Raw genomic sequence first — 22,214 nt, 5'->3', positions numbered from 1 at the left:
TGTAAATCTGTTTTCGAGTGCTTTTTTCTCACTGGGCTGTGAGTTACTTGAGATGAGGATATTGTGTCTTACTCATTTTTGTATCCTCAGCACCTGTCTCAGGGTCTGGCACATAGTAGGTGCTCAGTAAATTTTGGTTGAGTGACGAGAAAAGCAAGTTAAGCAGTTAGTTAAATCAGAAGGAGCTACAGTCATGGTCTGGCACTGAGATGGTCAACCAAGGATATTAGGTAGGTAAAAGCCCAGGAGATCCAGAGTGTGGGAGACCAGCTAAGGTAAAAGAACTGAGGCCATGGGAAGGAGGCCAGGAGATCAGGGATTTTAGGCAGAGATTCTCGGCATTAAATGGCAGGAACCCATGTAGCTGAATCCAAACAAGAGGCTGGCGTGGGGAAGAGACTTGAGAAGATAGACACAGAACACTGGCAATGATATTGGAACTTGCTATTGAACCAAGAGAACTTCAGAGATTGTCTAGAGCCAGAACTGGTCTCCAAGTTAGGCAGAAGGTGACAAACAAGAGGAAGCATTCCACTAGGCAGCTCCAGACATGTTCGTGTAGTGTATAAACCTGACCCAATACTGTTGGGAAGCATCAGTTCTAATAATGCAGTAAGTAATTAACTGAATGTGATGACTAAATAACCCCCATTCTCAAAAGCTTATCTTCTAGTTTGAAGAAGGTAAGCTTTTGCAAGAATCTATTTGAACAAATGACCAAAGATCTCTTGCTACTTTAAGTTAAATAGTCCCCTCCACAGTATGCAACCTTGCACAGTATCCCTGTTAAAGGAAACATTAACTTTTTTAAAATTTGAGAGCTGAATGAACAATTAAGTAGATGGTTTTGCATTTGGGGTTAATAAAAGTCAGTCATCCTTGCCCTGAGGCCTGAGTGTGAGCACCAGCTATCGTTTTTCCCTTGGAGGTCAAGGGCAGAGTTTTTACAACATTAATGGTAATGGGATATATGAAGGATGCTGCTCTGGGGAGGCTGGAGCTCAGTTTAGGACTGTGTGGATGTTCTGGGCTTTTAACGTACCCAGCTACCTACAGTAGAGTCTGGAGTGGGTTTGACTGTCTTCTTCAAACTAGAAGATAAGCTTTTGAGAATGGGGGTTGTTTAGTCTTCACATTCAGCAACTTACTGCAGAGTATATAATGCTCCTGCTTGTACCTGGTAAGCACTGGTTGAACTGGAAATGAAGCTTATGTGCATGTGTGTGTGTGTGTGTTTGTGTGCATTTGCACATGATGGTGATGGCTAAATGTCTGAGGAGATCCATCAAGGCCAGGATTTGGAGTTTGACTGTTGTTTTATTAACTAGGGTTTGATGTCATCTCTAAAGTCTTTGAGCAGTTGCTGCCCTTCTTAAAAGATAAGACTTTTTCTTAGGCTGCCTGACCCATTTTATTGAAATAAATGTTCTTAATGTCTGTTTTTTCCTCAAGGTATTTGATGAGAGGGCAGCTAACTTTGAAAACCATTCAGGAAAGCTTGGTGCTACAGCCGAGAAGGCGGCTGCAGTTGGTACTGCTAATAAATCAACAGTGGAAGGCATTCAGGCCTCAGTGAAGACGGCCCGAGAACTCACACCCCAGGTTGGGTTTTGCTCACTCCTCATACAGTGTTCAGTAAAGAAAGTTAATTACAGAACAGTTTCTATATATTTTTGAATACTTACTGTAAGATGGCATAAAAAAAATATACAGGCCAGCACGGTAGCTCACATCTGTAATTCTGGCAGTTTGGGAGGGTGAGGCGGGAGGACTGCTTGAGCCTGGGAGTTTGAGACCAGCCTGGGCAATATAGCGAGACACGGACTCTACCAAAAAAAAAAAAATTAGCTGGGTGTGGTGGCGCATGCCTGTGAACCCAGCTATTTGTGAGGCTGAGGTGGGAGGATTATTTGAGCCCAGAAGGTTGAGGCTGCAGTAAGCTTTGATTGCCCCACTGCACTCCAGCCTGGGGTGACAGGGCAAGACCCTGTCACTGTCTTTATACATTTCCATAACGTTTGAATTTTTTTTACAAGGACTATTTATTAGTTTTGAAAGTAGAAAAAATTAGTAAAGCAATCTCCTTGCCACATACACACATAACTAGGAAAATATTTGGATAATCTTTTTTTTTTTTTTTTTTTGAGAGACAGAGTTTCGCTCTTGTCACCCAGGCTGGAGTGCAATGGCGTAATCTCAGCTCACTGCAGCCTCCACTTCCTGGGTTCAAGTGGTTCTCCTGATTCTGCCTCCTGAGTAGCTGGGATTACAGGTACCCGCCACCACGCCCGGCTAATTTTTGTATTTTTAGTACAGACAGGGTTTCTCCATGTTGCCCAGGCTGGTCTCGAACTCCTGACCTCGTGATCCGCCCACCTCGGCCTCCCAAAGTGCTGAGATTACAGGCATGAGCTACTGCGGCCGGCTTGGATAATCTTAAGAGGCTACTTTGTTTTGATTTTGGAGTTTATATCTTTTCTCCACATCTTTATGAGAGTTTTTTTTTTTTTTTAATTGAGCTGTTTCTATAACTTTTTTCTACTTATTGTGTAACAAGGCATGGCTAGTAAGTTTGGGAGCAAAAGAAGATTGGGAAAAAAACCAAATTGGACAGTTATTAAAAGTCTACGATGTGATAGGTTTTCTTAAAAATATTAGCTCAACATTATTTAGTGTGATGTCTGTGCAATTTTTCTTCTATTCAAATTATAGAAAATTCATTATTTTTTCATTTATTTATTCAGACATTTATTGAGTGCCTATGATACATTCGGAACTATGCTAGGCTTTACAAATTTGTGATACTGGCTTATGTGTGAACTTGTGAGGAGATATGGGGGAAATAGGCATGTCTCTTAATCATTAAACTTTTGCCTATGTGGTGTGTTAATAAATTAGATCCTCTTGTCCAACTTTTTAACTTGTCCAACTTTCACACAATTTTTCATAAGCTACAAACATGTCTAACACTCTTTAAAAGCTCCCACGAAACATGGAACATAAAACACAATTTCAATATGAAACTGAGATTCCTAAAAAAGAGAAACAGGAATCTAGGCTTATAACACCAATTATAGAAAAAAATAGGACTCTGAAGACAGATTTGGACTTGAGACCTCTGTGATTTTTTTTTTTTTTCTAGACGGAGTCTTGCTCTGTTGCCCAGGCTGGCGTGCAGTGGCATGATCTTGGCTCACTGCAACCTCCGCCTCCTGGGTTCAAGCGATTCTTTTGCCTCAGCCTCCCCAGTAGCTAAGATTACAGGCGTGCACCACCATACCCGGCTAATTTTTTGTATTTTTATTAGAGATGGGGTTTCACCATGTTGGCCAGGCTGGTCTCAAACTCCTGACCTCAAGTGATCCACCCGCCTCGGTCTCCCAAAGTGCTGGGATTATGGGTATGAGCCACTGCGCCCGGCCGAGTCCTCTGTGCTCTTGATGCTTAGTCTCTCATCTGTAAAATGGAGCTAACTCCTTCCTAATGGACTCTATTTGGATTAAGAATATGCATGTACAGCCTGTATCTTACCAGATACATAGCAAATGTTGATCCTTTTTTCCCCAAATGCTGTAACTGACTGGCCAGGACCTCTTGAGCAAGTCACTTAAATTTTCTGAGACTTGGTTTTTGCATCTCTAAAGTAGAGATATTAACTGTCCTGTCTCATGGGGTTGTTGTGAGGATTTTTTCTTCTTATTATTCATAAATCAGTTTTGAGTACTTTTCGGTATCCTTCTTAATGGTGATTTTTTTAAGATGGAAGAGTTGACATCAAGTGTTTAAACATATGCCAGTTTTGTGTATGTTCTTCTGAAGTATCAAGTGGACACTCATTTACTTTGTCACTTTATTACCTTCTTAAAATCAGGCTGTGATGGTAAAACCTTCCTGTGAAGGGCCCATTCTGGGGAGCTGTTTATTGAGACCAAATCTCATGTGTTCAGCCTGAAAAGAGACTTGCCACTTTCTGGCTTTATAGTGCCATCTGTAGGTAAAGAGAAGAAAGCTTGGCTGAAGGTTTGTATTTGGAGAGCAAGGGTGCTCTGGTGTTTAAAGGTGTTTTGTCATTGTCAGGTGGTCTCGGCTGCTCGTATCTTACTTAGGAACCCTGGAAATCAAGCTGCTTATGAACATTTTGAGACCATGAAGAACCAGTGGATCGATAATGTTGAAAAAATGACAGGTAGAGTTTTCTATACAATTCTTGTTGTCTAATCCATGAAGAATGAGTTCTGAGAAATTGGAGCGGGACTGGTTCTGTTACTCAGCTGTAATTGGATAAAGGGCCGGTCATGTGCTCAGCAGTGTACTTGGCCCTGATTAAGGCTGCTGAGCAGTGGCGGCTTCTCATTCAAGCCTTGCAACTTTGTCAGAAGAGAGACTCTTTGAGTCTCTTATTTTAATGCTGCCCTCCTGGCGTGATGTTTATTGTCACCGCTCCTATCTTCTCTTTGAATAGTGTCTTTGCCCAGTCTGAGCCCGAGTTTGGTTTCAGAGGCTGGGAGGCGGTGTTTGTGGATACAGTAAGTATCCCTGTCATTTTCAGTGGGTTCACATTTCAAGGAACCACAATAGCTACCATTTAATACAACTTGTCTCAGAGTTTCCTCCAACTTATCAACTACGTAGTTTTTTAAAAAAGGAGAAACCAACCACCAGCAAACCCGTGTCTGTGCAATTGAAGTGGCACCTCTGAATCGTCTTCATTTTCTGTAAAGGGAGAGATAGGAAAGAAGGAATGAGGAATGTAGGCTTTTCGCTGTCCCTGCAGAACCTGCTGTGACTGGGGTCCATGGCAGCCCGAGATGAAAGTGGAACTCCTGAGGTGTCTGAAAAGAGGTAACAGGAATAAGAAACAGGCTGTTAGGGTTATTGGAATCCTCCGCATGGCTCATCTTGAGCACTACAAGCTGCCAACAAGCAACAGATGGCTGGGGAGTGAGACGGGCAGGGAGAAAACATTATTCACAGATAACGTGGTGGTGATGCAGTGATGGTTTCAGACGTATTCCTTGTTTCCTCCCGATGTTGCATTTCTGGTTGTCTGGGGTGGATACAAGAAGGCTGGCAACCACGGTTGGTATAAATGCTGCAAATCCAGATGGGCTTTTGGGCTATGTCCTCACTTTTTTTTTTTTTTTTAAACTGTGGTGTTTACCTGGAAGCTTTTGATTATGTAGGAAGAGTTTGAGCTGAAGAAGAGAATTCTGGATGTTATACTTTCTCATGAGAAACTTGAGTGGATAACAGTGTTTTGGAGTTTCTATTCTTCTAAATTGAAACTAAATTCCATTTCTGTTTTCCTAACAGGACTGGTGGACGAAGCCATTGATACCAAATCTCTGTTGGATGCTTCAGAAGAAGCAATTAAAAAAGACCTGGACAAGTGCAAGGTAGCTATGGCCAACATTCAGCCTCAGATGCTGGTTGCTGGGGCAACCAGCATTGCTCGTCGGGCCAACCGGATCCTGCTGGTGGCTAAGAGGGAGGTGGAGAATTCCGAGGATCCCAAGTTCCGTGAGGCTGTGAAAGCTGCCTCTGATGAATTGAGCAAAACCATCTCCCCGATGGTGATGGATGCAAAAGCTGTGGCTGGAAACATTTCCCACCCTGGTAAGCAATGCATGGCACTATGGCTCACCTCCGCTGAGAGGTTAACTCAGGAAAGGTCGTGAGGGAATATGTACCCCACAACCACCACATACAAAGTCTGGGGGCAAAAACTATAGACACTTAGTTTGAGAATGCTAGATTAATCTTTTTCCGTCCAAATCTCTGCAGTTACCAGCAGGCTTGTTGTATGTTAGTTTTTCTGGACCAACTTCTCTGTGCTTTCTTTTTTTTTTTTTGAGACGCTCACCCAGGCCAGAGGGCAGTGGCATGATCTCAGCTCACTGAAACCTCCACCTTCTGGGTTCTAGCAATTCTCCTACCTCAGCCTCCCAAGTAGCTGGGATTACAGGTGTGTGCCACCATGCCCGGCTAATTTTTGTGTTTTTAGTAGATAGGGTTTTGCCATGTTGGCCAGGCTGGTCTTGAACTCCTCACCTCAGGTGATCCACCTGCCTTGGCCTGTCAAAGTGCTGGGATTACAGGCGTGAGCCACCGTGCCCAGTCTCTGCGCTTTTTTTTTTTTTTTTGAGACAGAGTTTTGCTCTTGTTGCCCAGGCTGGAGTACAATGGCGCAATCTCAGCTCACTGCAACCTCTGCCCCCGCCTGGATTCAAGTGATTCTCTTGCCCCAGCCTCCCGAGTAGCTGGGATTACAGGCTTCCACCACCACACCCAGCTAATTTTTTGTAGTTTTAGTAGAGACTGAGTTTCACCATGTTGGCCAGGCTGGCCTCAAACTCCAGACCTCAGGTGATCCACCCGCCTTGGCCTCCCAAAGTGCTGGGATTACAGGCATCCAGCCTGTGCTTTCTTTTTTTTTTTTTTTTTTTTTTTTGAGACGGAGTCTTGCTCTTTCGCCCAGGCTGGAGTGCAGTGGCGCAATCTCGGCTCACTGCAAGCTCCGCGTCCCGGGTTCACGCCATTCTCCTGCCTCAGCCTCTCCGAGTAGCTGGGACTACAGGCGCCCGCCACCACGCCCGGCTAATTTTTTGTATTTTTTTTAGTAGAGACGGGGTTTCACCGTGGTCTCGATCTCCTGACCTTGTGATCCGCCCGCCTCGGCCTCCCAAAGTGCTGGGATTACAAGCGTGAGCCACCGCGCCCGGCAGCAGCCTGTGCTTTCTTAATATGGTCTGGCTAAATAGCTCCTCGCCTTGTTCAGTCATTATTTTGGAAAATTTTCAAAAGATGCATGATAACCAATTTACCATCCATTTAGTTTATGTAACTGGTGTTAACTTCTCTTGGGCTTTTCTTAAAATGCTTTTTTTTCTCTGTAAAGCATTCTCAATTTCTATCAAATCTGGAGGGCTTAAGTTGATCTGTGGGTCTCCTAGGCCCTACACCTAAAGAAAATCTGGGTTTTCTTTAGGTGGATTTTGATCATATTTTTGGTACTACCATGGCAGATCATAATTGGAACTGCTCCTTTGGTTGAAATAATCTGAATTCCTTCCTGTTTTGAACATCTGATGTTTTCAGTCTTGTCTATGAGTAGAATGTAGTCAGTGCAAGAGAGTAGGAAGGAGGGGCTCCCCTATCCATCTCTGGTTCAGGCAGAATCTTTCTAATATCCAAAACCCATTATCACTAAGGACATGCTTGGTTTCCTAATTGGAGTTTCTAATAGTAGAGTAGATTCCTAAATTCCAGGCAACTAGACAGAGTAGCGCAGCTCAGCATAAGTGTTAACATACTGAATGCCAAGGACAGCAAAGGAGTAGAGAGAAAGGTGAGAAGTACTTCAGGGAATGTATGTCCAATCTGAAACTGACATCTCCCATGTTCTGAGTTGGGCAGGCTTATCTCTTGACTGCCTCATCATAAGAGAGGTGATGGATGCCACCTGAGCCCAGAGTGTTCATGCCCAGGGATCTCCTGGGTACTTTTTAGTTGTACAGCCAAGAAGGCACCCTGAACACTAAAAGAACAGCTGGTTTGTGATGCTTCCAATGCTCTGCAGGCCTCAGGGCATCTGCCTTGTCCTACCTCCCTCCCTCTTCAATCACTGCCCATGATATTTACTGGCACCTTCACATCCAGCTTTTGTTCATGGAACCAGTTCTTCTGCTGCACAGACAGTGCTTTGGGGCACTGACCCACCCAGCTGAAAGTGAGGATGTCTTGTGTTTAGGACTGCAAAAGAGCTTCCTGGACTCAGGATATCGGATCCTGGGAGCTGTGGCCAAGGTCAGAGAAGCCTTCCAACCTCAGGAGCCTGACTTCCCGCCGCCTCCACCCGACCTTGAACAACTCCGAGTAAGTAAATTCAGAGATGCAGAGAACTGAGCAGGAAGGTGTTGAGACTGCAGCAAGAGAGAGGTAGATTGTGTTTTAGAGCCTCCATCACTAGGTGGCTTCGTTTAGCTTTCATTGGAAGCTTAGTGGGAGGCAGATCTCGATTTTCATTCCTGAATCCAGTGGAGTTATAACCTAGAGCTTACATGCATGGGTTTTGTGTGTGTGTGTGTGTGTGTAGTACTGGTGTGTGTGGTAGTGGCTTGCTGTGATGGGAGCGGCTGGAGCAGAGGAGCTGGCTTTGGTAAGTGTGGATGTGATGAGTGATGAGGTAGTGCATTGTGGTAAAATAATCTGCACAGCTTGGAGTAAGGAGATTTGGTGTGTTCTTAGTTGATAATGGTAGGAGTGAGGTGGTTGAAATCTTGTGTTGGTTCTTTCCTTTATTTGACTTTTTTTTTTAAGTAACAAGATACATGCTTTTAAAAATTTTTTTCCAACTATAATTTAAGAACTTTAGATACCTTCCCCACTACCCCCCGCAAGTACTGTGAATATATTTTTACATGGTGTAGGAAGAAGCTAGCTAGGCAGTATGTTGCAGATACAAATTCCAGAAACAGAAATAGTGATTATTTCTAGACACTTATTCCAACTAACAGTATTAGAAATACCTTGACTTTGTAAATAACTTATCAAGGCAATAATCTGATTTACGTTCCCATATTTAATGTCAGTAAAAGATGTTAAGTTTCTAAGTTGGCTGAGTACAAAATTGGGTCATTGCGCACACAGCTGAGGAACAGTGTTTCCCAGCCTTCAACGCTTCTTAGATTCTTCCCAGCTGGGTGCTTGGTGGGTGTTTAGAGCTGGGAGAGAGGGCTATTCCTGGGAATGGCTTCTTATGTGAGCAATAGAGTTATGCCATTTAGAATCTGGATCTTAGAGGTCATTTGGTCCAGCTACCCCTCAGTGACAGATGAGGAACCTCAGGCCAAGGGGAGAAGTTACTTGCCTATGTAGCTGCTTTTTGGTAGAACCAGGACCAGAACTTATATCTTCTTTAGGGATTTTTTGAGAATCCTTCATCTGGTAGCACTGTCTAGAATTCCCTGGGATGCGACCAAAACAGTAGCTGCGAGCCTTTTTTTTTTTTTTTTCTTTTTCTTTTTTTCTTTTTTTGAGACAGAGTCTTGCTCTGTCGCCCAGGCTGGAGCGCTTGGCATGATCTCAGCTCACGGCAACTTCTGCCTCCCGGGTTCAAGCGATTCTCCTGCCTCAGCTTCTCGAGTAGTTGGGATTACAGGCACATGCCACCATGCCCGGCTCATTTTTGTGTTTTTAGTAGTGATGGGGTTTCGCCATGTTGGCCAGGCTGGTCTTGAACTCCTGACCTCAGGTGATCTACCTGCCTTGGCCTCCCAAAGTGCTGGGATTATAGGCGTGAGCCACTGCGCCTGGCCACTGCTAGCTTTTTGTAGAGAAACCTGCTTCTGTTGAGATTGAAGCAGGTGGTCCTTGTGGCTCAGTGTGGGTGGTCTTACGTGGAGTGAATGTGGGTGGATTTTCTAGGGATGCTTTTTAGAAGAAAGGAAAGAATTCCAGGGGGGAGTAGTTTTAGGACTTCACTTACAACTTGTTTTCTCTTTTTTAGCTAACAGATGAGCTTGCTCCTCCCAAACCACCTCTGCCTGAAGGTGAGGTCCCTCCACCTAGGCCTCCACCACCAGAGGAAAAGGATGAAGAGTTCCCTGAGCAGAAGGCTGGGGAGGTGATTAACCAGCCAATGATGATGGCTGCCAGACAGCTCCATGATGAAGCTCGCAAATGGTCCAGCAAGGTAAGTAGTGAAGCTTTTCTTGTTGAGAAAGGATGTCTTCTCAGAAAGGATGAAGGACCACGAAAGACCCAGAAAGAAGAGTCTATTTGGAGTCACCCTCTCTCTCCCCTTTGGTTCCTGTGTTGCCAATAGCATATTCCTCTTCTTACCTGTGCTTTAGTGAGATGTTTCTGACACCTGATGGTTTCTCCTTCAAGCTTGCAAAAGCCAGAGTCAGGGTGCCTGTGATTTGAGAAGAGGGTTCCTGTCCTCTTTGTCCATTAGAGTGCCAGCTGCCTTGACCTTAGCATTTGGGGTCTTTTAGAAATTGCTTATCTTTCTTGGAACTGCAAATGTTTTTAGATGCTACATTGCTAATGATCAGAGCTTCAAATATGAATTCTGTGGGCTGTGCTAAAGCTAGATGAAATGTTTGCATTTTCTTTCTGTTTTTTTTTTTTTTTTTTTTTTCTACAGAAGCAAGTAGATTGGTATCTTAGAAGCCATGTGCTTTTGTCCTTTCTCAGAATCATTTTACCTCTCAACTCAAGAAGCTCCAGGCTGTCTCTTACTCAGCAAATCTGAAGGTGTAAATATTAATGTGGTTGGTAAAAATATGGATGCTACAGCAGTCTTGCCCTATGAATAACTTTTGCCTATTTTCCCCTAAATGATGAAAAGTGAGCAGTAGCTTTTCTAGATAAGAGGAATATTATTGCTAACCTTGCAGTGAAAGGTAGCTCTTAGTTCTAAACTGTTTCTAATATGATTCTAGATTTTTTTTTAATGTTTTTATGACGCTAGATCTTTATTCCCACCACCTATCTGCCTTTATTCTTTGCATATCCTAAAAGCTTTCAAGCTCTTGTGTCGATTGTACTTCCTCAGGGACCTCCTGCACCTGCAGCTGATCTTGGATTTTTTTCAGGCTGGGAAATTCACATTGGTTTTTAACTCTGTATTTTGCTGAACTGTTAGCTGTGAGCCCAGGTTCTAAGACGGAAGGGAGACTTTGCTGGTGTTGGACCTGACCTGTAGAATTATTTATAATGGTATCTCTCCAACTGCATGTGGCAGAGCCCCACTGTGCATGGGGAGTGGGGGAGGGTGACAGTGAAGATTTTAAAGGAAATTTAAATTTCATTACAATGAACCAAAATACACTATGCAGAACAAAAAAATATACATGAATTATTTAAAAAAAAAAAACAAACTTAAAAGCAGACAGCATTGGCCCACATTACTTGCCCCACTCTGCTGTTTGTGGCCAGAAGTCCTAAGGTCTGTCTCCTGAAGTGTGCAACATCAGGAGTTTGCTGACTTTGAGTTGTGTGAAGTCAGAAGCTACTTGAACCATGTGTGTACTGGGCTGGGGAGGAATATCTGTTTGTGTGTCTGTCAACCTATCTGTCTTTGTACACTGTGGGACTCTGAGCCTTAGCAGCAGTGAGCTGGCTTTTCTTCTGAGCAGCAGAGATGGGTCTTGGTTGAGTTTAGGCAAAAGAGTTTAGATGGTATCTGAACCCCTTGTTGGCCCTGAATCCTCTAACATCGTCACCCTTTGGAGTCAGGTTTTGTGTGCAGGTTAAGATTTTTAGGAGTGATAACAACCTCAAAGAAAATTCCATATAAACTACTTCCTCTTGAGTATAGATGTTTGATGTAAAGAACCTGTGTTCACCATTCTTTGTATAAATGGTTTGGCTTCGTTGTGGCAGTTTTTAATTTTCTGTGTTAGTCTATTTTCAGCATCTGGCTTTTATAATCTCCCTCCCTGGTTCTAAATTCATGTTCTCTCCATCATGATTCTCATTCTTAAATGAGCACCATTCTTCTGAGCTTCTGTGAGCTCAGCTGCAGTCACTTGCCAAGTTCACATATTATTCTATCTGTGAACTAGATAAGCTGAGTTTGGGGTGAGTGAGAACCTATTTTGCAAGAAATTTAGGTTGTACCCAAGGAGAAGCTTTCTGAGTTGGTACTAGCAATGGATGCAAAAAGAGATGGTAGAAGCTTTGCCTTGGAAGACCTTGAGGGGCTAGAGAGCTGGTCTGATGTGTGGGTGTTCCGAGATGGGTGGCTGACGAGGTGGCTTCTTGAGGCCCCTTACAGCTGGGTGACAGTGGGGTACTTAAGTTCTCTTCAGTCACCATTCTGTTTGTTTTTCCTGCCTCTTTCCTAGTTTGGTATTCGTTACCTCTGATGTATCATTTTTAATTCTGGGACTTTTAACTCATGAAGGAAATAATCTATGTCTGGCAGCTGCAGAGCTGACCCAAATTGCCTCCTGTGTCCCAGGAAAATGTAGAACAGTGACCATATGATCCAGCAGTGTTCACTTTGTTCTGTACAAAGTAACTTGTGTGGTTGCATTTACTTTTTCTCTCCGGATTCCTTTTAAAGGTAATTTGCTACTATCGTTTGGTTGTTTGGCTCCTCACAAATATTCTGATGTGAGAATCACTCTTGTCAAGTTTGACTTTAGTATCAAGTATATTAAAGAAATGGATGCCACTTGCTTTCTTGGTGTGAAGATTTCTCTAGAAGCCCTTTGCCATTGGAGTGAGTCCCCTTTCTTCTCTCATCACATGATGGCTTGGGCTGAGTGGCGCTGGAGGCTGAGAATTCCCCCTTCTGTGAAGCTTGGTACACAAGGCTCCTAGAGAACATGTTTCTTTCTCATCCTAGGCAGGCTTTGGTTACTAAACCAGCTGAAGCCCAGTTTCCCAAGTCGTATTGCTCTTACTAACACTATCCCTATTTCTCATCCTTCCCGCCATCGACAAAGCCGGGCATCCCAGCCGCTGAGGTGGGTATAGGTGTTGTAGCTGAGGCAGATGCGGCCGATGCTGCTGGGTTCCCTGTCCCCCCTGACATGGAAGACGATTACGAACCTGAGCTGCTGTTAATGCCATCCAATCAGCCGGTCAACCAGCCCATTCTGGCCGCGGCTCAGTCCTTGCATCGGGAAGCTACCAAGTGGTCTAGTAAGGTACTGATCAGCACCCCCAGTTGGGGGCTGCTCCATATGCATCCGGCCATGTGCAGCCTTGACACATTGCATCACTCATGATCTGTGCTGGTCCTGTGAGTCTGAGCAGGGCGGGCATCTGTCTGTCTGCACCATGTTGTTAGGACTGGCTTCACAAGTTTGACAGGTCTGCTAATGCCAGATTAATTGGACTGCATTTATGTTTAGGGGATGAAGAGAGATGGGGGGTCACTTTTTGAAAGGATTCCTTTTCTTACTGATTTTGTGGCCATCGCTGGAACTTTAAACCCCTTGGGAAGCCGTGGATGCATCTCTCAATGACTTCCAGGTCAGGAACCATGGTAGACCATTACGAGGTCACCTGGCCTGACCATTGAGCTTTGCCTGCTCCCGACTGACCCCTCACTGATGGCCCAGGCAGAGTTGATGAGGGGGAGAGGCAGCTTTATAGGGCAGGGTCTCTGGGGGAGGACTGCTTGCTGCCCTGCACTTGGCTATGTGGCAGATGCTGGCCTTTATGGGAGTCCATAGAGAATGGGGCCTCACTGACTGCTTGTCCAGGTATCTCAGCGGGAGGGAGTGGGAGTGGGAAACGGAGTACTCAAGGCCACAAGACAGGCCGCCATAGAACTTTGGCCTTGGGGAATGAACCAAAGCTAGTTTGGAGAGTAGGGGGATTGGGGTGATCACTTTTCCCTTTAAAGGTGGCATGCTGCAAGAAGAAAGGCTTTGAAGAGTGATAGGTAGTAACTAACCATGGCACTATGCTATCTTCTAACCAAGGTGATGGGGTCCTGGAATGATCCTAGGTCTGCACTAGAAGAGGTAGATCCAGAGGACCTTGTCTAACATACCCCTTGCTTCTTGACTTCTTCCCATACCTGCGTTCTCTCCGGCCTCAATTACTGCCTGAGATGTTACACCCTTCCAGCATAAATGATGAACCGCTTCATGGTGCCTGTAGAGGCCTCTTGCAGAGCACCCTGCAGTGGTATGGTTTGTGTATGCCTCACTGCACTGTAGAGAAATGAAGAGCATGAGGGGAAAAATGAGTAGGGCCTGGACTTTTAGCTAGTTTTGAACATTGCAGTTGCTATGACTTGGGGTTGTTAGCAGCCAAAAGAGGAGCTTTCATGAGAGGGCACAGAATAAATAACTTGTCTGTTTCTTTACTATGACCCATGAGGGTTTTAGTAAACCAAAATGCCAAGTCTAAGATAAACTGCCATTCCTTGGAGTGAGGGTTCCCTTTACAGCCTGAATCACGACTTTTATTTTCCTAATGCCTTCTCTTGCATCCTCTTAGCTTAGCTGAGGGGAGTCTTCACTTAGCTGAGGGGACTGAAGAATTGATTCTTTACCCTTTTACGTGGGAAAAATTAAAGCAACATGTTCGTTCAGGCTGACGGGACAAATAAGAGGCAGTAGAGGGAATAGCCAGAGTAGGCTAGATCAGAAAATATCTTTTTTTTTTTTTTTTTTTTTTTCCCCCTCACCCAGGCTGAGAATAGTTACTTGGGGTTTGAAATTCTAGTTAAGTAGCAAGAGCCCTTGGCTGCTATTTGCAACAAGGGTAAGCATGAAGAGGGTGATTTCAGCATCTGGAAAGGCTCCTCTGTATTTTTCCCCTCAGGCCAGCTCTACTGCTTTCTCCCTATAGAAATGAAAGTGCCTGTTTAACCAGCTCCTTGGCCTGTCCCCAGTTTATTGATATGATTAACCTGGAGATGCCAAAGTGCTTGTTCAGTGCTGTGCCTGGGGTGCACATCTTGCCCTTTCAGACTAATATCTGGGTCTTCCTTTTTTTTAGTCAGGAAATGTCTCTCTCCCTCTCCTTTCCCCCTCCTCTCTCCTCTCTCTTTCCCCTCTCTCTGTTTCTCACACTGAGTGCTTGGGTGAGTGCCCTGTCTCATTCTTTTTTTTCCTCCAGTGCTATCCGTATCACTCAAGAACGGCCCTTTTCTCCTCTTCTCACCCTTCCAGAGGGATGCTAAGGTGGCAAGCTCCCTCCTCTTCTCTGTGCTTCTCCTTCCTTCCTTAACATGGCCAGAGTGTGGGCAGAGCTCACACTGTATCTTTGCTTCCCTCTAGGGCAATGACATCATTGCAGCAGCCAAGCGCATGGCTCTGCTGATGGCTGAGATGTCTCGGCTGGTAAGAGGGGGCAGTGGTACCAAGCGGGCACTCATTCAGTGTGCCAAGGACATCGCCAAGGCCTCAGATGAGGTGACTCGGTTGGCCAAGGAGGTTGCCAAGCAGTGCACAGATAAACGGATTAGAACCAATCTCTTACAGGTACTCAGGGAAAGAGGCTGCATGTGTGTGTGTGTGTGTGTGTGTGTGTGTGTTGGAGTGGGAGGGTATGAGAGGGAGCAAAGCAGGAGAGAAAAGCTAGGTAAGGGAGAAAGAGGCACTTCACTGGGGACAGAAATAGCAGAAAGGGAAAAAAACAAATGTACTGGGAAAGACAGATTCAGGAAAGGTTACTTCCTAATCAAGTGAATGCTTCCATTTCTGGAGAAAGGGATTGTACTGACCCTAAGGGAAAAAACAAGTGGAATTCTGCTGCTTATTTATCGAGTGCCTTCTCTGTGCCAGCCAATGGGAATACAGAGGTAGATAAGTCCTGCCTTCAAGGAGCTTGTGGGCAAGGCAAACAGAGAAACATACCAAATTAAACTTTCTTTTTAGGTATGTGAGCGAATCCCAACCATAAGCACCCAGCTCAAAATCCTGTCCACAGTGAAGGCCACCATGCTGGGCCGGACCAACATCAGTGATGAGGAGTCTGAGCAGGTATGTGGCAGCTCTTTTTGGTTTCTGGCTGGCAGCTTCTGTGCCGTTTTGCAGTAATTTAACTCTGCTTTGGGGAAATTTTACCTCTTAATTGAGTATTGAGTATTCAGTATGTGGGATGCACTCAGACTCTCTCAGGAGGGGAAAGTCTGTGTTGGATAGATACATCAGAAATTTGGAATTGGGGCCAGGTGCAGTGGCACATGCAGGTAATCCCAGCACTTTGGGAGGCTGAGGCAGGAGGACTGCTTAAGCCCAGAAGGTCAAGGCAGTAAGCTGTGATTGCACCACTGCACTCCAGCCTGGGTGACAGAGTGAGACTCTTGTCTTGAAAAAACAAAACAAAACAAAACAAAAAGCCAGGAATTGGGAGCCAGGTGTGGTGGTGTGCACCTGTAGTCCCAGCTAACTCAGGAGGCTGAGGCAGTAGGATCACTTGAAACCAGGAGTTCAAGACTAGCTTGGGCAAGATAGCAAGACCCCATCTCAAAATAAATAAATAAATGAATAAATAAAATAAAAGGAATCTGGAATTGCTCTTGGGCACCTTTTGTCATTTTACAGATAGGAAACTGAGGTCTAGAGAGGTTAAGTGTCTGAAATAACACTATGGATCAGTGGCAGTTAGGACTCTACTCAGTTCCTTACCCTTGGAATAAGTTTGGCTCTTTTGAGGCCTCCAGTGCCTGTTCATTTTAACTCACTGTATGTTTCTGGCTGGAGAGAATGTCTGCTTTCCAGCTCTCTGTGTGTTAGTGCCTCAGGGAGGATGAACAGTGCAGGCTTTTCAGGGGCATGAGGTAGTTAGGCCTGTGCTGAAACTGAAATGACAGCTCAAAGGAGGTGCTTCGCTTATATTTTCTTTAGGTTTCTCTGATATAGAAATAAGGATGCTGAGGTTCTCTTAACCACTGCTTCCTGCATACACCTTGGCAATCACCCAAGTTTGTCCTACTTCCCGGAATCTTGGCCCAAGTCTTTCAGGAAACCCTCATTTGAGTACCCCTTACTCTCCTTATTTCCCCTCCGGGAGGCCCTGCTCTGAGCAAGATTCCCAGATGGACTGCCCACACAGGGCTCCTCACACACAGGGTACATAGTTTTGTTGGACTAGCCACACAGGGCTCATCACACATGGGCTAAGGTGAAGCACTGTATTAGGTGTTAAGGGAGTTTAAAAAATTAAGAGACACAATTCTCCCCACCCCCCTTGGGGAACTCAAAAATAGTTTGAAAGAACAACTGTTTCTGATCTCTAGGCCAGGAGATAGGGCACTGGGGCGCTTTAGAGGAAATAAGGCGGCCATTCTTCTAGGTGCCATTATTGTTGCTTCTGCTACCATATTCTAATCCAACAACTCTCACCCTAATCCTCTCTTCTCCCAAACCATGGGAACTGTATCTTCACACCTAACTTCCATATATTCTATGCAGGGTTTGCACCCTTCGCTGTTTCTATGTCATGTGATCTCTTCTGTCCAAAGAAAGATGGAAAAAAATGGGGAAGGAAGGATAAGACTGAGATTCAGGCCTAATCACAGACTTAATCAATTAACCACTAAAAATATGCCTTGAGAATATCTATTATGTTCCATTAAATATTCCAATTTTAAAAAGGGTAGAAATTGATAGTATGGTAGAATGGAAAAAACACAGGACTGTTTGGGAGGCTGAGGCAGGAGAATCGCTTGAACCTGGGAGGCGGAATTTTCAGTGAGCTGAGATCACGCTATTGCACTCCAGCCTGGGCAACAAGAGTGAAACTCCGTCTCAAAAAAAAAAAAAAAAAAAAAAAAAAACCGAAAAAACAAAAACAAAACCCATAGGACTATAAGTCAGAAATCTTGAGTCCTAATCCTTACTCTATGAATGTCTCTGGGCCTGAGTCCCTTTGCTGACCAAGTGAAAAGAACAACTGATGAGGAATTCCAGCCTACAGTTACACTTATCAGAGCCTGTGAAACTGAGTACAAATCTTATGCAGGTGTGCATTTTTTCTGGGGGAGAATTCACCACCTTCATTAAATCCTCAAATGATGTATGACTCAAAAATAGCTAAGAATTACTGGGCTGATGAATTGCCAAGATCCTTGACTTTCTATGGTAGAGTACCAATGTGATTTCAGTCCTATAAGTCTGTGTGTTTCAAAGATTAATATATTTAGATTTTCATGGGTTTAAAGTGGTTAGTTGCTTGGTTTGTTCATTTGGTTGTTTTTAAAATTCATTAATTAAATATTTATGAAATACCTCCTGTGTGCCAGGCACCATCCTAAATACTGGGGGTACGACAGTGCACAAAATTGACAAAAATCTACTCTGTATAACTTAAATTTTAGTGTAAAGACAGAAAAAAACCTCAAAACTCCCAAACAACCTAGGTAAAATACGTAGTGTATCAGTTCGTGATGATAGTTTCAATGGAAAAAATAAGGCCAAGCGCGGTGGCTCACACCTGTAGTCTTAGCACTTTGGGAGGCTGAGGTGGGCAGATCACTTGAGCCCAGGAGTATGAGTCCAACCTGGGCAACATGGCGGAACCCCGTCTGTACAAAAAATAAAAAAATTACCCAGATGTGGCAGCATGTACCTATTGTCCCATCTGCTCAAAGGCTGAGGCAGGAGGATCCTTGAGCCCAGGAAGCAGAGGCTGCAGTGGCCGAGATCACACCACTGCACTCCAGCCTGGATGAAAGAGAAAGACCCCATTTCAAAAAAAGAATGAGCAGGGAAATCTTCACCAAGGTGACAAGTGAGCAAATCTGAAGGTGAGGGGGATCCCTGGGGAAAGAGCAGTCCAGGTACAGGAAACAGCAAGTCCTGAGGGAGAAGCATGTTTGAAGACCAAGAAAGAGGACATGCTGTAGGCTATCTGAAGCCACAGTACACAATCAGCGATGGCCAGTTTTCGGTTCTTTTTGGTGATCTGGGAAAACCCCTAGTGATGCAAGCAAATATGGGGGATGCCAGGTACCAGTGGGGTTAGCTGCATCCCACTCCTGGCTGAAACCTAGTTTAGAGACAGGTCTGCATCAGGGACTCTGGGTAACGGAAGTTACCTCTTTCCTTGCAGGCCACAGAGATGCTGGTTCACAACGCCCAGAACCTCATGCAGTCGGTGAAGGAGACTGTGCGGGAAGCAGAAGCTGCTTCAATCAAAATTCGAACAGATGCTGGATTTACACTGCGCTGGGTTAGAAAGACTCCCTGGTACCAGTAGGCACCTGGCTGAGCCTGGCTGGCACAGAAACCTCTACTAAAAAGAAGGAAAATGATCTGAGTCCCAGGAGCTGCCCAGAGTTGCTGGGAGCTGAAAATCACATCCTGGCCTGACACATCAGAAAGGAATGGGGGCCTCTTCAAATTAGAAAACATTTATACTCTTTTTTCATGGACACTTTGAAATGTGTTTCTGTATAAAGCCTGTATTCTCAAACACAGTTACACTTGTGCACCCTCTATCCCAATAGGCAGACTGGGTTTCTAGCCCATGGACTTCACATAAGCTCAGAATCCAAGTGAACACTAGCCAGACACCGTGCGCTGCCCTTGTTCCCTAGGGGACACTTCCCTCTGTTTCTCTTTCCTTGGCTCCCATTCACTCTTCCAGACTCCCAAGACCCAGGGCCCAGGCAAGTCAGTCAGTTACTAAGAAGAAAATTGCTGTGCCTCCAAAAATTGTTTTGAGCTTTCCATGTTGCTGCCAACCATGCCTTCCTTCCCTGGGCTGTGCTACCTGGGTCCTTTTCAGAAGTGAGCTTCGCTGCTACAGGGGAAGGTGGCCTCTGTGGAGCCCCAGCATATCGGGCCTGGATTCATTTCCTGCCCTTCCTCAGTTTAATCCTTCTAGTTTCCCACAATATAAAACTGTATTTCACTGTCAGGAAGAAATCACAGAATCATATGATTCTGCTTTTACCATGCCCCTGAGCAACGTCTGTGTTAGGGAAACTTCCCGTCCCATATCCTGCCTCAGCCCGCCAAGGTAGCCATCCCATGAACACACTGTGTCCTGGTGCTCTCTGCCACTGGAAGGGCAGGGTAGCCAGGGTGTGGCCCTGTCGTCTTCCCAGCAGGACCACTCCCGGCACTCCATGCTTAGTCACTGCCTGCAGAGGTCTGTGCTGAGGCCTTATCATTCATTCTTAGCTCTTAATTGTTCATTTTGAGCTGAAATGCTGCATTTTAATTTTAACCAAAACATGTCTCCTATCCTGGTTTTTGTAGCCTTCCTCCACACCCTTTCTAAACAAGATTTTAAAGCTGTGTAGGTGTTTGTTCATCTGTAACTCTAAAAGATCTGTTTTATCCTTTTAAAATTCAGTCCTAAGAATGAGTGCTTGTCCCCTAAGACTGTTTAATGGCAAGGCAGCCCTGTCTGAAGGACACTTCCTGCCTAAGGGAGAGTGGTATTTGCAGACTAGAATTCTAGTGCTGCTGAAGATGAATCAATGGGAAATACTACTCCTGTAATTCCTACCTCCCTGCAACCAACTACAACCAAGCTCTCTGCATCTATTCCCAAGTATGGGGTTCAAGAAAGTAATGGGTTTCATATTTCTTATCACCACAATAAGTTCCTACTAGGCAAAATGAGAAGCCAGTGTTTCCTTTTTGGTACTTATTACTGCTAAGTATTTCCCAGCACATGAAACCTTATTTTTTCCCAAAGCCAGAACCAGATGAGTAAAGGAGTAAGAACCCTTGCCTGAACATCCTTCCTTCCCACCCATCGCTGTGTGTTAGTTCCCAACATCGAATGTGTAAAACTTCAGTTGGTCCTGTACACTCAGGCTTTCACTATTTCCTTTAAAATGAGGATGATTATTTTCAAGGCCCTCAGCATATTTGTATAGTTGCTTGCCTGATATAAATGCAATATTAATGCCTTTAAAGTATGAATCTATGCCAAAGATCACTTGTTCTTTTACTAAAGATTACTTAGAGGAAATAAGAAAAATCATGTTTGCACCGGTTCTTCCAGTGGTTTGAGACACTGGTTTACACTTTATGCCGGATGTGCTTTTCTCCAATATCAGTGCTCAAGACAGTGAAGCAAATTAAAAAAAAAAAAAAAAAAAAATCCCTGAATGATGATTACAGACATCACTGCTAAAAAACTACATTTATAAGCTAGGATTTGTTATATGCAAATATTTTCTGCCTCTTCTTTTGTTCTGTTTAAAACAATAAAATGCATTTGTATAAAAAAATGCTTTAAATGATGGGTATGTTACTTTAGCAAGAACTTTTAGGTCAGATTTCTCCTTTGTTTTGATGAATAGCCAATGAAACTAATCCTCAAGATCTGGAAACTAAAGATTTTTATTTAATCCAAATTTGCACTGAAAGAAGAAATCAACGGTGGTATATTTACTTAACAAGGATGTGTGTAATACAAGACAACCTTGGGGATTACACACTTGAAGGAATGGAAGTGGCAAAGGTTAACAGTAGGCAGAAAGCAGCTGGATGAAACAGTTTGTTTTCATCTTAGAAGATTCTAGCTATCTGTGGAGACCACCACTGTTCCCTGAAAAGCTAAAGTTAAGTTTGTAGGAGTACCACAGGTCCTTCCCCCCGCTGCAAGACAGAGACTTGCTCTGTTGCCCAGGCTGCAGTGCAGTGGTGCAATCTCAGCTCACTGCAACCTCCGCCTCCTGGGTTCAAGCAATTCTCCTGCCTCAGCCTCCCACGTAGCTGGGAATACACGCACGCGCCACCACACCTGGCTAATTTTTGTATTTTTAGTAGAGATAGGGTTTCACCATGTTGGCCAGGCTGGTCTTGAACTCCTGACATCAAGTGATCCGCCCACCTTGACCTCCCAAAGTGCTGGGATTACAGGTGTGATCCACCACACCCGGCCACACAGGTCCATTTTTCATATTCCAAAGCCCAGTATAGAATAAATAGGGTTTTCAGGGATCCACCAGGGCTATAAGGCAGAGTTAGCTTTTGGGGACACAGTCCTCGTCTTCCTTAAAGAAACACTGACTAAAATAGTAGGAGCAGGTTTTTAGAGCAGAGTTGGGACATCACTTTTTGCCTGATTTTCTAGATCTGAAAGGGGTAATATGTCATTAAAGGGTGATGATATTGATATTTAGTGTTGCCAACTGCCATTATCACTGCTTTATCTTGGAAAGTTGCCGACTATAAAGACATATTCCAGCCTGTCTGAGTTAAAGGAAAGTCCAAGGCTACTACTGAATTAGCAGTTTCTAAAACTGTCTTGTTTTTGCCATTTACCATATGTTCACTGGTGCTGCCTTCCTGCTGTAGTATAATCATTTTCTCAAATCAGTTGCCTCTCAGGACAGGATCAGCATTTTCCTAGGGTCCTTCTGTAGCACCACTTAAGGAATGAACCTATCACAGGAACTCCCTTTGAATAAAATGATGGTGACTCCCACACGCAGGAAAGAATCATTTACTTCATTTGCTCTTGATATACTCCCTTATGAATTTAGAACAAGCGATCTAGGATTAGCTGTAACTCTGTGCTTGAAAAATATTTTACTACTACTAAGTATTCAGGAATCTTTGTTATCAGTAGGTGGTGGTAGTGATAGGGAAGGGAGCTTTGATCACTAATCTCTCAGATGTAGCCAGAATGGTGATGCTTAAGCCAAGTATGAATGGCTACTAACGTACTGAGGTTAGGGAAGGAGTACTGAGAAGTGCTTTGTAGCAATACTCACAGCTTGTGTGATGATGCAGAAGAAAATCTGATCATGTTCACCCTGCTTT

General features: G+C 44.3%; 1 protein-coding gene across 2 annotated transcripts in view; it reads left to right on the top strand.

The window, feature by feature from the left end:
• VCL (vinculin) overlaps nt 1-20,548 on the top strand; it is a 128,801-nt gene extending 108,253 nt beyond the window's left edge. The window contains exons 14-22 of one of the 2 annotated variants that reach the window (XM_055275679.2): nt 1,453-1,602; nt 4,078-4,186; nt 5,314-5,616; nt 7,751-7,875; nt 9,509-9,694; nt 12,462-12,665; nt 14,757-14,960; nt 15,357-15,461; nt 18,535-20,548. In XM_055275679.2, the coding sequence (XP_055131654.1) occupies nt 1,453-1,602; nt 4,078-4,186; nt 5,314-5,616; nt 7,751-7,875; nt 9,509-9,694; nt 12,462-12,665; nt 14,757-14,960; nt 15,357-15,461; nt 18,535-18,681 (1,533 nt within the window). In that variant the 3' untranslated portion in view covers nt 18,682-20,548. The remainder of the gene's footprint in view (nt 1-1,452; nt 1,603-4,077; nt 4,187-5,313; nt 5,617-7,750; nt 7,876-9,508; nt 9,695-12,461; nt 12,666-14,756; nt 14,961-15,356; nt 15,462-18,534) is intronic. The other variant, XM_055275680.2, reaches the window with a different exon arrangement.
• The last annotated feature ends 1,666 nt before the right edge of the window (nt 20,549-22,214 follow it).

This window comes from Symphalangus syndactylus, chromosome 4 (assembly GCF_028878055.3).
Source record: "Symphalangus syndactylus isolate Jambi chromosome 4, NHGRI_mSymSyn1-v2.1_pri, whole genome shotgun sequence".
Lineage (NCBI taxonomy): Eukaryota > Metazoa > Chordata > Mammalia > Primates > Hylobatidae > Symphalangus > Symphalangus syndactylus.
This window is presented reverse-complemented; position numbering and strand designations above follow the sequence as displayed.